Here is a 15,588-nt window from a genome sequence, read left to right as displayed (position 1 = left end):
TTTACCAGGCTGAAGCAAACAAAATAGATCTTCAAAGACTTCCTATTTAAAAGGAGCATAGGGTAATGGGTAGGGATGGTATCATGGGTTAGAAAGACCTAGGCTGAGGGGCAGGAGATGGGAGGTCCTGGGTTCAAATTTGACCTCAGACCCATCCTAGCTGGGTGCCCCTGATCAAGTCACTTAACCCCCAGAGCCTAATCTTTACAGCTCTTCTGTATTAAGACCAATACATAAGAATGATAATATAAAACTCAGTGGAATTGCTCGTTGGCAACAGGAGGTGGGGTAGGAGGAAGGGAGGGAAAGAATACAAATCATGTAACCATGGAAAAATATTGTTAATTAATTAATTAAATACATTGATTTTTTTTTAAAAAGACCAATACATAAGATTGATTCTAAGACAGAAGGTGAAAGAAGGAAGGAAGAAAGGAGAAATAATAAGAGATGAAGGGAGGGAGGAAGGAAGGAAGGAAGGAAAGAAAGAAAGAGAAGGAGAAAGAAGGAAAGAGTCAGAGACAGAAAAGGAGAGAGACAGGGACCTAGGCTGAAAATCTAGCCTCTCACATATATTGACTATGTGACCCCAGGCAAGTCACTCTTAGGAATCTCTCCAAGATTCGTAAATTATAGAGAAAAGTATGACCTATATGAGGGGAGAGAGTGTCCCTATTGGGAATTCATTAAACCAATGAATCTCTCTCTCTTCTCTCCCTTTCCCCAATTAGATCTTTCTAATTAATTTAATTCTTGCTGAGCTGATTGTTGGCTACTTCTGACTTCCCATACAGACTCTCACAAGTTCTGGTTGTAGAACTCTGGATACATCATTTAACTTCTCAGTTGATGATCTAAGAGATCCAAGGGGAGCAGAAATTTTTAAAAGACCTTAGAATCATGAATTCAGAGCTAGAAAGGATTCTAGATGTCTTTTGGTCCATTTAACAGATTAGGAAATTGAGAGCCAGAGAGCTTAGGTATTTTTTCAAGGCATATAGGTAGGAAGAGGCTGAGGCAGGATTTGAAACCAGGACCTCAGAATACAAAGTCTGTCTTCTTTTCTACTCGATCACACTGCCTCCCTTTTTAGGGACAGGATAGATGAGCTAATTTTCTTTCCCTAGCTAAACATAGCTATGAATGAAAAAGCACACAAATTTGAGCAGTTTTGAAGTTTTAACCACAAAATACTGTTTCTTCCATGATGCTAAGAATGCAGACCTTTTCCAGATGGCCATTTTGTGAATTCTGCCAGAGATATTTTTGTTCAGAGATTTTCTGAGACTGAGATGCCATTATTTTTAATAATAAAAAATAAAATTATGAATATGTTTGTTTTTCATCATCATTATAATGATTAACATTTAGATTCGACCTGAAGATGAGTCTTCCTGACTCTAGCCCTGACGCTCTGTGCACTATAGCATAATACTTACAACAATGTACATGGAAAGAACAACCACAAATAATCAAAAATGGATGTTACAATAACAAAATGTTAATGTTACAATAAAATTACAAAAAACAAGCCTAGCCCCAAAGGAGTTACTTTGTGAAAACACACCTCCCACCCTCAATCCTTTGCAAAGGTAGGAGGTCCACAAGTATGGAACATGGCATCTATTTTCAGATTTTTTCAGCATATCAATCAGTTTTGTTATTTTTCTCCCCTTCTTGTCTTAAAAAAATCTTTGCATATTTAAACTGATCAAGGGCAAAACACAAGTCCAAAAGAATGAAGAACAAACACATTGCTCCCCTCCTGCTGGAGAGATGATGAACCTTTAATGCAGAGAGAGACATACATTTTCAGACATGTATGACATGGAAATTTGTTTATTTACTGAAGGATTTTTCTAAATTGATTAATGGCATGGGCAGTGGGAGGTACAGATTAATCAAATAAGTTACTTTGTTACTTGAAAATTTTAAAAATAATTTAAAGAAATGTTTGTTACATGAGATAGTTCTTCAAGAGGGTAAAGGGGAAAAATACCAAAAGAGATTCTGCTGATGTCCACTTAAGGCAGCTAAATGATTTAGTAGATGGAACAGTTGGAATCAGGAAGATGGAATCAGCAGATATTATCAGGAAGATGAAGTCAAAATCTTCAAAGCAAGTCACTTAACCCTGCTTGTCTGATTTTCCTTATTTGTAAAATAAACTAGAGAAGGAAATGGCAAGCCACTCTAGGATCCTAGCCAAGAAAACCCCAGACAGGGTCACAATGAATTCGACAAGACTGAAAAATGACTAAATTAACTATATATATATATATATATATATATATACATATATATATAATATTTTTCTGGCTATACTTCATTCTACATCAGATCATGTAAATCTTTCCATGGTTCCTTTCATTCCTTATATTTGTCTTTTTATATTACACAGACATAGTTAATTAGTCATGTGTCACAGCCATTCTAGAAAGAGAGACTTTTTATTGGACCCCTTAAGTGTAAATCTACTCTTTGAATCTCTGGATCAAAGGGCATAGACACTTTCATCACTGTGTTTACATAATTCCAACTGGCCTTCCAAAATGGTTGTACTGTTGTACAATTCCACCAACAATGCACCAGTGTGCCTATCTTCTCACAACCCCTCCAATAATGACAATGTTCATTTTTTGTCATCTTTGCCAATTTGCTGGGTGTGAATAAAGTAAAATCTCAGAGCTGTTTGATTTGGAACATTTTTCCATATAGTAGTTAATAGTTTGCCATTTTTTTGAGAAGTGTTTATTCACACTTTTTGATCATTTATCTATTGGCAAATGAATTTAATTTTTGGAATTAGGGTTAATTAATATCTCTTAATTGTCTATGTATCCTAGACACAAAACCTAACTTAATGGAGAAATCTCTTACAAAGACCTTTCCCCCCATTTGAGAGCTTCCCTTTCTTAACACTTCATTCATTTTGCTCAGACAAGAGCTTTTTAATTTCATGTAATTAAAATGATCTGTTTTACTTTTTGTAATTTGCAATTGTCTTCACACCTTTGTATACTTAAGTCATTCTGATGGATGGGGCTATTTCCTGTTATTGATTCAAAACTACCAAAAATGTGATCTTAGAATCTAATCAAATACATCCTCACTATTAATGGCCAAAATTGTTAGTAGAGTGTTTTTCTGAGTACTTATATGGATACAGAAAAGACCAGTGCTAGTGTTTTAGTGTGTGAATTAAGTCTATCAAGAAATAAATAAATGATATGGCATGTCTGAAAAACAGTCAAGCTCTGTCAAAGACAAACTGTTTCACAGATAAGTGAGGTCATTGAACTGTAAACCTGAGATTCTCCATTGAACATATCCTGTTTTGTGAGCTAAAAGATAAACACACATAAATTCTGTGGGAGACTTCCAGTGTGGAAACTCCTTCTCACACAGATAGCAATTCATCAGTAGCTTAGTAGATAAATCCCAGGGTCATTGAGGTTGAGTGACTTGCCAAAGGCAACAAAGCTAGTAAGTGGCAAACAAGATTTGAACTCCAGTTTTTAGGTGTGGAAACTGGGCCTCTGAGAAGCTAAATGATTTTTTTAATGTTTGGAAATTTTAATTCAGGAAATTAAAAAGATCAAAGGTTTGCAGATTACCTCGAAGCCTCATGGCCATATATTTCCTTCAAGAAGATTATTCTAAGATATTAGATATGAACATTATAAAAAACCAAATCTAAATGACTTACACAAAATTGACTTACATAGAATCCAGACACTTATTCCAAGTCCAATGTTCTGTCCACTGTGGCACACTGCCTCTACCATCTAAGAATGGGATGGGATGGGATAAAATCTGTGATTTTAACAGTAGAGAGAAGTTCTCATCAGGAAACTCCCTATACCAATACAGATTGGCATTTTCTCTGCAGGTTATAGTCTAAGAGTTTACCTGTGGGCTCTGAAGAGTTAAAAGGCTTGCCACTGTTCTACAATGAGTGTATGTCAAAGGAGGGATTTGGGACCAACTAAAATATTTCTAAAAGCTTACCTTACTGTTCCTTGTCCCACTTTTCCCTTCTCTCTCTTTGCCCAGAAAGCACCAGATTCCTGGATGTCTATTTGTTTCTGTTTGATGACTTCCTATTAATTACAAAAACCAAACACAGCAAAAAGGTAATAAGCTATTGCTCACTTTGATGAGTTGTTTTGTTTTATTTGTTCTTTTATATTTTTTTTTACTTTTTTTGTGGTGGTGGTGGTAGTTTTTACAAAGAGATGTGGCCAAAATAAAGTCTTCTCAGGATCAAAGAATTAGAGCTGGAAGGGACTTATCCATCAAGTCTAACCCTCTTATATTCCAGATGAGGAAACTGAGGCTGAGGAGAGATTTCAGGACTTAAATACAAACCTTAAATATAACAATTTAAATACAACCTTTCAGTGTAATAGCTAGTATTCAATAAAATAGATATCCAATTTTTCTAGGATTTCCAAACCCCACCATAATGAATTTGTGGTATATGGTGGTATTCGCAACAAAGGAATACCCAGGACAAATGCCCATTAACAGTGCCCTCAAGTGTTCTTCAAAGAAGTGATGGGGAGGTAGAAAGCAGGTAGAATAGGGAAGGAGGTCACCCAGGGCCACCATCTAGAAGCTTATTTTAACTAATTGTTCTTAGTAATCAGGTGCTAAAGCTCTATTATTTCTGTGTTGCCAAAGGACCGTATTCTAAATTCTCTCCTGGGGCAGAGCTCTCTGGAGGGCTCTACAACAGTTCAGAGGGAAGGAATAAGAATTTTTAAAGTATCTACCATATTTTTAAGTATGTTTAATTTTTAAGAAATTTTATTTCTTCAATATTTAATAATATTTAAGAAATATTATTTAAGAAATTCTAAAGTATCTACCAAACACTATCTCATTTGAACATTACAACAAGCCTCTAAGGTAAGCACTACTATTATCCCTATTTTGTGGATAAAGAAATAGGCAAACAGAAGCTAAGTGACTTGCCCAGGATCCCACCACTAATAAGTGCCTGAGGTCATATTTGAATTTGGGTCCTCCAGAATCCTGAGCACTCAATCCTCTGCCACCAGCTGCCTCTGAAGAGATGCCTTTTACAAAAGAAGTGATTATGTTGAGGTCCAGGAGACCAAGGAGCTCACGTGCTGAGACTAATATACAGTTACAGCTTTTTAACTCCATTCCCACCCAGCACTGCTTGGTAGGACCAGTGAGCCCGACTCTTTAAACCAAGGCATGAGAAAAGGACTGGAGGCCAGGCTCCAACCCATTCCAACTTCATAAGCCAAAATCATTTCAGATCCAGAGAGAGGTTTTGTTTCCATCTGTTTCTTGGCTGGAATCGTAAGACACTGAAGAGCAGAGATTGGTTTCAGTTTTTGTCTTCATATCCTGAAGTGCCCAGCAACAGTGTCTTCTATGTAGCAGTTGCCAAATAAATATTCGTTGAATTGAATGAAATGGAATTGAGTTGAATTATTTGAGCTTCTTGGATTGGTCTTTTTCTGACATCTATTAACCGTGGATTATGAAGATCTCCTGTACTTGGTTTTCAAGTATAGAGGTATCGGGTTCAGGATTTCAAAGAACAGAGGCAGACATACCCATCTAAAACTTCCAATAGAGTTCATTGAATGATGTTCCTCAACCGATGGGGTTAGTCTATTACCATTACCCTAATAATCCCAATCATTGATCCTATTACTCCCTTGATTTTTTAAAAAAACTCTTACCTTCATAAAATCTATGGCAGAAGAGAGGTAAGGGCTAGGCAATTGGGGTTAAGTAATTTGCTTAGGGTCACACAGCTAGAAAATGTCTGAGGCCTTGTTTATATGGGTATATGGTTTGGGGTTTTGGTTTTAAAAGATTATTCTATTGCAAAAATGAACAATATTGAAATAGGTGTCGAGTGATAATAAATGTACAACCCAATGGAATTGCCTGTTAGCTCCAGAAGCAGGGAAAGAAAAGGGGAGGGAGACAACATGAATCATGTAACAACAGGGAAATATTTTTTACAAAGAAAATTATATTTAAAAAAAGCAAAAAGAAAATGTCTGAGGTCAGATTTGAACCTAGGTCCTCCTGATCTAGCTCTCTGACCACCTAGCTGCTCCTTTGATCTTCATCTTGCCTACAATACAGATATAAAAAATTAGAAAACATTTTTGTTTTTCTTTATGTTGCTCATAAAATAGCCTCGATTCATGTGAGCTTCTACCACTGTCACTACAGGACCATGTCATTCTTTTATATTCCTCCTCTGTTATGGCCCTTTGCTTCCATCCTCTGTGTATGTCTTCCAAAAATGTAAACGCATTACAAGTTGTTTGCACCCAATATGAATCTCTCTGTTTGTTATCTTATCTCTTCTGAGTCCCTACTGTTCTGTGGGGAGCCATCAAGTCCATTCAATTACCATCTTAATGTAGAGAACCTTCTTGAATTGTTTCATGCATTGATATGAGTCTGACAGATATCACCGAAAAAGCACTGGACAAGCAGGGGTGCCATGTCAAGTTCCTTCACCCTCTTTGGGACTCAGTTTATTTAGCTGTTCAATGGGGATAATAGCCTTCCAAGGTTGTGTGAAAATCAATGGAAATATTTATCAAGAGCTTAGCACAGTGTTTGGCATATAATAGATGCTTAATGTTTATTCCTTTCCCTCCACAACTCCCCAATCATGCCAATGAAATAACAGATGCAATCCCAAGCTTACTGCCATCTCAAAGGCCACCACTGGAAGTCAGAAATACCCAAATTTTATTTTTCCAACTGTAAGACTCCTGCCTGAAAAAGAATGATGGGGCTACAGTGATGCATTGGACAGTTAATGAGAGGCACCTGGTTGATGAGACCACAACATCCCTTAGAGACTGAAATATTTCTATAGCTTAACCTTGTTGTCTGCCTCCAGTTTTAAGGGGAACCAAGAATTTCCTGCCTGACTTCCATTTCCCCTTTAGTAAGCATCCCCAGAGCTTGGACTAGGAGGTGAGAGAGGAGATGCTTGCGCTCTCTTTGATAAAATAGCTTTTTGGAAGGAAAGAGTTGAGGTCAAGGAAGGGAAACTATTTCTTTAGTTAAGAAAGAGAGTGTGACTACTTGCCTACCATCCCCTCTTTGATGAATTGATTCCTTCCAATGCTTCCCATCGCTCTGGGCCCTGAAGATGCTGTGCCAAAAATGAAAGTTTCCTGCCCCCAAGGAACTTACATTCGATGCGTGTAGAGGGGGAGCCAATGTAATTTGGCAAAGGGAGAACACATTATTTCCCAGATTAGAAAGGACTCCATGAAAGAGGCAGAACATGAGTGGAGCACTGAATGGAGCACAGAGGTGAGGAGGAGAGCGTTCCAGGCAAGAGAAAAATCGATACAAAGGCATCGGGATTCAGGGTCATATAATAGAATAACAGGTGGGCTCGTTTGTCTGTAAGTTAGAGAAAACGTGAAGTGAGCTTTAAGAAGGAGGTTGGAGCCAGATTGTCAAGTACTTTAAATGCCACCCGATGGCTTACCACTGACAGTCAAAACCAACAGGATCTTGAAAGAAGCATTATGGTCAAAATGTTCATGTCATGGAATCATCCATAAGTCATACCATTATTTTTTTTGTCAAATTATTACTAATCTCTTATGAAGTTTTGCATTTCATTTCCATTATGCAAATAAGGATCATTTCCATCTCTTTTAAATTGCCTCATCTCTTATTTTTAAATTGATTGCAACAATTTGCAGACTCAAGGGTCCAGAATTTATCTGGAGCCTGTGCCATTTGTAGCATCCCTTGTGATTGGATCCCAGTTTTAGCATGGCTAGAATCATTTCTTCCCTCTTCATCCTTTCCTCTTACTCCAAAAAGGTTTTGAAATTTTAGGAAAGGGAATCTTCTCATGAGTGTAATGGTGATAAAAGCCCAGTGACCATGGATTTCAAAAGTGGGACAAAAAAACAGGGACAGCTGGGTGGCTCAGGGGATAGAGGGCTAGGACTGGAGATGAGCAATCCTGGCTTCAGGTCTGGCCTCAGACACTTCCCAGTTGTGTGACCCTGGACAAATCACTTAATCCTCATTGCCTAGCCCTTACCACTCTTCTGCCTCAGGACCAATACTTAGTATTGGTCCTGAGGCAGAAGGTAAAGGTTTGGGGTTTTTTTAAGCAAATGAATGAATGAAATAACCTTTTTAAGTCTTTACTATGTGCCTAGCCCTCTGCTAGGTGCTGAAGATAGAAAGAAAAGTCAGAAAGACAACAAAAAGAAAAACAAAAGACAACAACAAAAAGAGTCCCTGCCCTCAAGGAGTTCATAGTCCAGTGGGGGAGACAACATGCAAACAACTATGTTCAAGCAAGATATTGACAGGATATATTGAAGATAATCTCAGAGTAAAGGTTTCTTATAGAGGGAGGAACTTTAGTTGCAATTTAAGTTATTGAGGAATTATTTATTCTCAGGGCCCAGGAAGCATCTGATAGGGCTGTTTACAATGTAAAAGTATCATGGATAAGTCGCAATTTTAGTATTTTATTTTGAATTTATTGAATAATATCCTTCTTTCATTTCAGAAACTTGGGGGCTCAGACACGGGTTTAGTCTGCCCCACCCTTACCCCTGAGCTACAGGCGATGATTAAAGAAGGTGGTTCTTGTACCGTACTTGATCAACCCATTCCTTTGGACCGGCTGGTGGTTAAAAGTATTGACCCATTCCATGTATCAGGTAGACTCCTGCCTTTGTGGCACTGCTTCTGTTTGTCATCAAAATTTTCCATTGCCCAATTGGTTAACAACATAGAGGCCACACCGAAATCTGATACCCACCATAATCTGAATCATCCTATTACTGAATATAATTGGATTTTACCCCTATAGAAAGAATCTGGCCAGCTTTAAAAAAAAAAATGTGATTGGAATATCCTTCAAGTTCTCTAGGAAGAAGAATCCTTTTAACAGAGTTAGTCTGGAGAAAGAGAAGTGGAGTAAGGAAAAGTACTGGAAGCTGCAGGTAGGGTATGGTGAATGCCAGGTAGGGAAAACGGATGGATTTCAAGTCCCTTAACCTGATTTTTAATCTGGAATCTGTTATTTTAGGACCAAATGATCATTAACTTAGAGCTAAAAGGGACTTTAGAGGTCATCTGGTCCAATTCTTTCACATATTGATGAGGAAACAGAGATTTAGAGAAATTAGTTCATTGACTTGACCAAGGTCACATAGCTAGGAAGGCTCTGAGGTAGGGATCTGAACCCAATCATTCTAGACTCAGTATTCAGAATTGTGGCTTCTATGCTGTACTTCCTAGCTCAATTCTTTCCCTTGGCCTCGTTTTCCTCATTTGTCATATCGAGCTAAGAATGAAGAGTAAGATGGTAGTATGGATAGAAAGGTGAAGTTGGAAGAAGCCCTGGGTTCAGCATCTCTTCTGATTCATACTGTGTATTTTTAGAATCTGATTTTATAAATCTGAATTTATTGTGTCCACGTAAGTCAGGGCCTGATTCTGTCATTAAATTGCTATCTACAATATTCTATCTAAAGTATTTCTATTAGTCTAGCCATGTCCTGTGAGGTTTAGCCCCAGAGTTGGCCACCAGTGGGTAAAAATGTTGACTACAGAAATTCATCAAGACCATCCACTGGGTCCAAAAAGATCCTGTCATCTGCCCCATTGGTGGGGTGTCCACACTGAACAAATCCCAAATCCCTAATGGTTGAGATCAGGTATAATATGGCTAAGTAACCTAGATGAGTGAGAGGGATAGCTCTGGAGCAGGTTCCTATTTGTGAGAGGGGCTACAGAGGGAGACACTGTGTGATACTCTGGGACTTGTCTAGCATACAAAAAGTTCTAGGATGCTATAGGACTTTCCTCTGGGGAATCTAGGATTAGTTATTTAAATTAATGTCCATAGCAAGATAGTCTGGATTAAACTGGAAATTGTAAAATCAAAAAGAAAGAGAGAACTAAACAAATGAAATTAAACCATCCCCTTTCCTCAGTAGTATATTCCTCAACTCCTTGAGGGCAGGGACAGGTTCTTTGGATTTTATCCTTGTTGCCCTTTTACAGAAAGCAAGGCATAGGTGAGATAGCCAGTCTCAGAAATGGGATTGTGGAGATCTGGATTCAAATCCTGACTCTTACTCATATTAGATGTATGACTCTGGAAAAATTATTTAGACATGTCAGTGTTTTTCCTTTGCCCTGCAGACAACTCTGTGATACTCTAAAGTGTTAAGCAGGGGCTGATATCTATATGGGTAGGAGATTTCTTCACTGTGAAAGGAATCCTAGGTCTGGTTCCAAATAAAGCAAACATAGAGGATGTCAAGCAAAGCAAAAAGCAGTCCCTGCCCTCAAGAGCATACTTGTGAGCAATGAGTTGAGACAGCGATGGTTTACAAGAATCATCCAGAGTAAATGGTCAAGATATGTTAGAACTGGGACTTGAACATAGGAATGGCTCACATCTGGTTTTAAGACTAGTCCTCTAGCCACTATATCATATTTTCTTTTGTTTACAGTAGGCACTTAATAAATTTGTTGAATTAACTTATTTTTTAACTCAAAGATATTTTATTTTCCTAATTTGTGTAATAATAATTTCCAACATATGTTTTCCAAAATTATAAGATCCAAACTATCTCCTCCCCTGCCCCAACTCAGAGATGGTAAGTAATTTGATCTGGACCATTACATGTATTATCATTACATGTATTACAAAACACACTTCCATATTGTTGTAAGAGCTGTGATTAATTAAATTGAAGAGCATTGTTTATAACATGAGAAACCACATACACACACACACACACACACACACACACACACACACGTGAGTAATTTACTTGTTATTAAGCCAGCAAAGAGGAAGAATTTAGCTAGACTGTCACAAGAACAAAGATGGTAAAACTCCTGGGGCTTTCCTTTTTTAAAAAGCCTTATCTGCTGTCATAGATTCAATACTAAATATTGATTCTAAGGCAGGAAAGTGATAAGAGCTAGGCAATTGGGGTTAAGTGACTTGCACAGGCTCACAAAGCTAGGAAGTATTGAAGGTCATATTTGAACCCAAGTCTTCTTGACTTCAGCACCCGGCTCTCAGTCTACTGAGCCACCTTGCTGCCCCATTTTAATGGAATTTTTTCATAATTGGACACTATTGGGACTACCATAGACATAATCCCTTTCTGTACCTTATATATACACAGGAATATCTCCTTTTACTATATTTCCATCATTAGGTCATTTTTGTTTGAGGAATGCCATTTCTTTCTCTCTTGTCTTCTCTCTCCCCTCCCAAGATTCCAACTGATCAGACAAGATACATACTGTAAAAAAAAAATGGATCTTTAGGTATATATATTTAGAAAGGTTATTTTATAAACTTTTTGTTCTACAAGAAAGCATCATGTAGCTATATTGTTCAAAATCTACCCTTTACTTCAGATCAGAGATGAGATAGCCAATTGCATTTTATAATGGAAATCAATATTCTCCCACAGAGCTTGTCCTGCCTCGAAGAAGTTCTGTCATCACTAAATTTATTGTATTTAGTCAGTAAAAGCAAAGTCAGGGGAGCATATGTGGATTAATGGTCAACTAAAAAAAACCACCAGTCTTCTGTCAGCCCTCTCTGACCTACATCTACCTCTTGAGACTCCAAGGACTGGGACTTCTCCCTTAGGTTCTGAAAATAAATGGATGGACTACAAAGAATGGGTGGGATGACAGATTTATACTTTTTTTCCCATGGCAATCATTTGAGAGAGGCATTTTAAAAGCGGGTCTGCTGGCTAAAAGGCATCTCCTCCCAGAATAGTACCCTGCATGGTCTCTATACAGTAGTAGAGGAATAAAGTAGTCTACAACTTGCAGGCTCTGCCAACATTGTTTGGCTTTCTCACATTTGACTGTGTGTGTGTGTGTGTGTGTGTGTGTGTGTGTGTGTGTGTGTGTGTTTAGGTGGCAAAGGTGTGAGTCATATCTTCATTTGTTCATGCATTTTGTTTGGACAGCTACTTTTTTTCTTTTCTTTTTTTAAATTTTTTTTATTTTTTAGAGAAATTTTTTCCATAGTTACATGATTCATGTTGCTCTCTCTCCCTCCCCCCATCCCCCCCCCCCCACCAGTAGCCAACACACATTTCCACTGGTTTCTTTTGGTGTCATCAATCAAGACCTATTTCCATATTATTGATAGTTGTACTAGGGTGGTCATTAAGAGTCTACATCCTAATCGTGTTTGCATCAACCCATGTGTTCAAGCAATTGTTTTTCTTCTGTGTTTCTACTCCTGTAGTTCTTCCTCTGAATGTGGGTAGTATTCTTTCCATAAGTCTCTCAGAATTGTCTTGGATCATTGCATTGCAGTACAGAAGCCAATTACTTTCGATTTTACCACAGTGTATCAGTCTCTGTGTACAATGTTCTCCTGGATCTGCTTCTTTCACTCTGCATCAATTCCTGGAGGTCATTCCAGTTCACATGGAATTCCTCCAGTTCGTTATTCCTTTGAGCACAATAGGATTCCATCACCAACAGATACCACAATTTGTTCAGCCATTCCCCAATTGAAGGGATACCCTCGTTTTCCAGTTTTTTTGCCACCACAAAAAGTGCGGCTATAAATATTTTTGTACAAGTCTTTTTATCTATGATCTCTTTGGGGTACAAACCCAGCAATGCTATGACTGGATCTAAGGGCAGACAATCTTTTAGCACCCTTTGGGAATAGTTCCAAATTGCCAGCCAGAATGGTTGGATCAAACAACTCTACCAGCATTGCACTAATGTCCCAATTTTGCCACATCCCCTGTAGTAAGGGAATTTGCAGGACGTAATAAGGGACTGAAGCTAGAGGTAATCAAGGGAATAGGCTAGGTAATAGGGAAATTAAGGCAAGGTATGGTTGGAATTGAGGATGAGCACTGTGGATAGGGTTTGTGAGTCCCTAAGGCGGATGAGGAAGGTACAATGATGAAGGTTGGTAGTTGAGATGGTAGGAGAAATAAGGGAATGTCTGAGTTTAGGGAATATAACACGGAGGTATAAAGAGTTGCAAGGGAGAGGATGAGTTAATCTAAGGCAGGCAAGAGCAGCAGGGAAACACAGACTGGATACTCAGGTTAGAGACAAAACACTGAAGGGAAACAGACTGAGCCCTTGGAGTAAAGGAGAAACTTTACAGAGCCAGGTTAGAGCCAGCCAAGAACAGCTTGAAACTGACTTGAGGCTTCTAGTCAGTTTCACAGGAAGGGACTAGAGGAAGTATTGAAGTTTCACTTCCTCCAAAATGGACACCTTCAGCTTTCCCCAAACTCCAGAGAGAATGTTATTCTCTCTCTCCTCCTCCCTCTCTAACTAATCAACTAATGAAATAGCCAAAGGGTTTTGATTAAAGACAAATGGGGTTTTATTGTTTTTTAGGGTTGATTGGCAGGGTAACAAGGTAACAATAATAATAATATATAACAATAATACAAGGTAACCCTAACAGCCACTTAGAGAAAGCTTCAGGTGGGGGAAGGGAGGCAGGAACGTGAGACTGAGTAGGACCAGCCTACTTCAGCCCTCAGAGGGTTTGTAGTCAAAAGGGGTAGGAAAACTGGATACAATGATTCAATAGGTAAATTTGTAACAAGGGTGAGCCCTGTTTGACTAAACTATCAGATTTGAACTAACTCTCAGATCTACTCTCCTTTCAAAACTTCTGAGACATTTAGGTAGGGAAAATGAAGGTGGGAATAAGGTAAGCTAGGGAGATTCAAAGGAATTAGATAAACTAACAATTTTAAAAGAAAAGCTGCAAAATATAGGCCAGGTTTCAATCTAAAGAAGGAGCTCAGATGGACCCTGACTCTCTCCACGAGTTTCCAGGGCCAACTGAACTTTTTCCCAAGATTCTAAACTCTCTTTAACTGACAGAAGAAATCTCCAGCAAAGCCTGCAAAACTGTTATGCCCCCTCTCTGCACCACACCCCTCCAACATTCATTACTCTCCCCTCCTGTCATTTTAGCCAATCTGCTAGGCCTGAGGTGATGAGTTGTTTTGATTTGCATTTCTCTGATTATTAGAGATTTAGAACACTTTCTCATGTGCTTATTGATACTTTTGATTTCTTTATCTGAAAATTGCCTATTCATGTCCCTTTGTACATTTATTGATTGGAGAATGGCTTGATTTTTTGTACAATTGATTTAGCTCCTTGTATATTTGAGTAATTAGACCTTTAAGAGTTTTTTGTTATAAAGATTTTTTCACAATTTGTTGTTTCCCCTCTGATTTTGGTTGCATTGTTTTTGTTTGTACAAAACCCTTTTATTTTAATGTAATCAAAATTATTTATTTTATATTTTGTAATTTTTTCTAACTCTTCCTTGGTTTTAAAATCTTTCCTTTCCCAGAGATCTGACAAGTATACTATTCTGTGTTTGCCGAATTTTCTTATAGTTTCCTTCTTTATATTCAAGTCATTCACCCACTCTGAATTTATCTTGGTGTAGGGTGTGAGATGTTGATCTAAACCTAATCTCTCCCATATTGTTTTCCAATTTTCCCAGCAGTTTTTGTCAAATAGTGGATTTTTGTCCCAAAAGTTGGGCTCTTTGGGTTTATCATACACTGTCTTGCTGACATCACTTACCCCAAGTCTATTCCACTGATCCTCCCTTCTGTCTCTTAGCCAGTACCATTTTGTTTTGATGACTGCTGCTTTATAGTATAGTTTAATATCTGGTACTGCTAGGCCCCCTTCCTTCACATTTTTTTCATTATTTCCTTTGATATTCTTGATCTTTTGTTATTCCAAATGAAATTTGTTATAGTTTTTCTAATTCTGTAAAAAAGTTTCTTGGTAGTTTGATAGATATGGTACTAAACAGGTAAATTATTTTGGGTAGAATGTTCATTTTTATTATGTTAGCTCGTCCTACCCATGAGCAATCAATGGCTTTCCAATTGTTTAGATCTAGTTTTAATTGTTTGGAAAGCATTTTGTAGTTGTGTTCGTATAATTCCTTTGTTTGTTTTGGTAGATAGATTCCTAAGTATTTTATATTGTCTAGGGTGATTTTAAGTGGTGTTTCTCTTTCTAACTCTTGCTGCTGTGATGTGTTGGAAATATATAGAAATGCTGATGATTTATGTGCATTTATTTTGTATCCTGCCACTTTGCTAAAGTTGTTGATTATTTCTACCAGCCTCTTAGTTCATTCTCTAGGATTTTTTAAGTAGACCATCATATCATCTGCAAAGAGTGCTAGCTTAGTCTTCTCATTGCCTATTTTGATACCTTCAATTTCTTTTTCTTCTCTAATTGCTACTGCTAGTGTACAATGTTGAATAATAGAGGTGATAATGGGCATCCTTGTTTCAGTCCTGATCTTATTGGGAAGGCTTCTAATTTATCCCCATTGCATATAATGCTTGTTGATGGTTTTAGGTATATATTGTTTATTATTTTTAGGAAGGGTCCTTCTATTCCTATACTTTTCAATGTTTTCAATAGGAATGGATGCTGTATTTTGTCAAAGGCTTTTTCAGCATCTATTGAGATAATCATGTGATTTTTGTTTGTTAG

General features: G+C 37.8%; 1 protein-coding gene across 1 annotated transcript in view; it reads left to right on the top strand.

Annotated features, from left to right (window-relative positions):
- Window positions 1-15,588, top strand: part of PLEKHG7 (pleckstrin homology and RhoGEF domain containing G7) — a 91,817-nt gene that overhangs the window by 72,189 nt on the left and 4,040 nt on the right. The window contains exons 10-11 of the mRNA XM_044679167.1: window positions 4,057-4,136; window positions 8,570-8,723. Coding sequence (XP_044535102.1) covers window positions 4,057-4,136; window positions 8,570-8,723 — 234 coding nt within the window. The remainder of the gene's footprint in view (window positions 1-4,056; window positions 4,137-8,569; window positions 8,724-15,588) is intronic.

The sequence above is a fragment of the Gracilinanus agilis genome, chromosome 5, assembly GCF_016433145.1.
Source record: "Gracilinanus agilis isolate LMUSP501 chromosome 5, AgileGrace, whole genome shotgun sequence".
NCBI classification, from domain to species: Eukaryota; Metazoa; Chordata; class Mammalia; order Didelphimorphia; family Didelphidae; genus Gracilinanus; species Gracilinanus agilis.
The sequence above is the reverse complement of the archived record's forward strand: the minus strand, read 5'-3'. Positions and strand labels throughout refer to the sequence as shown.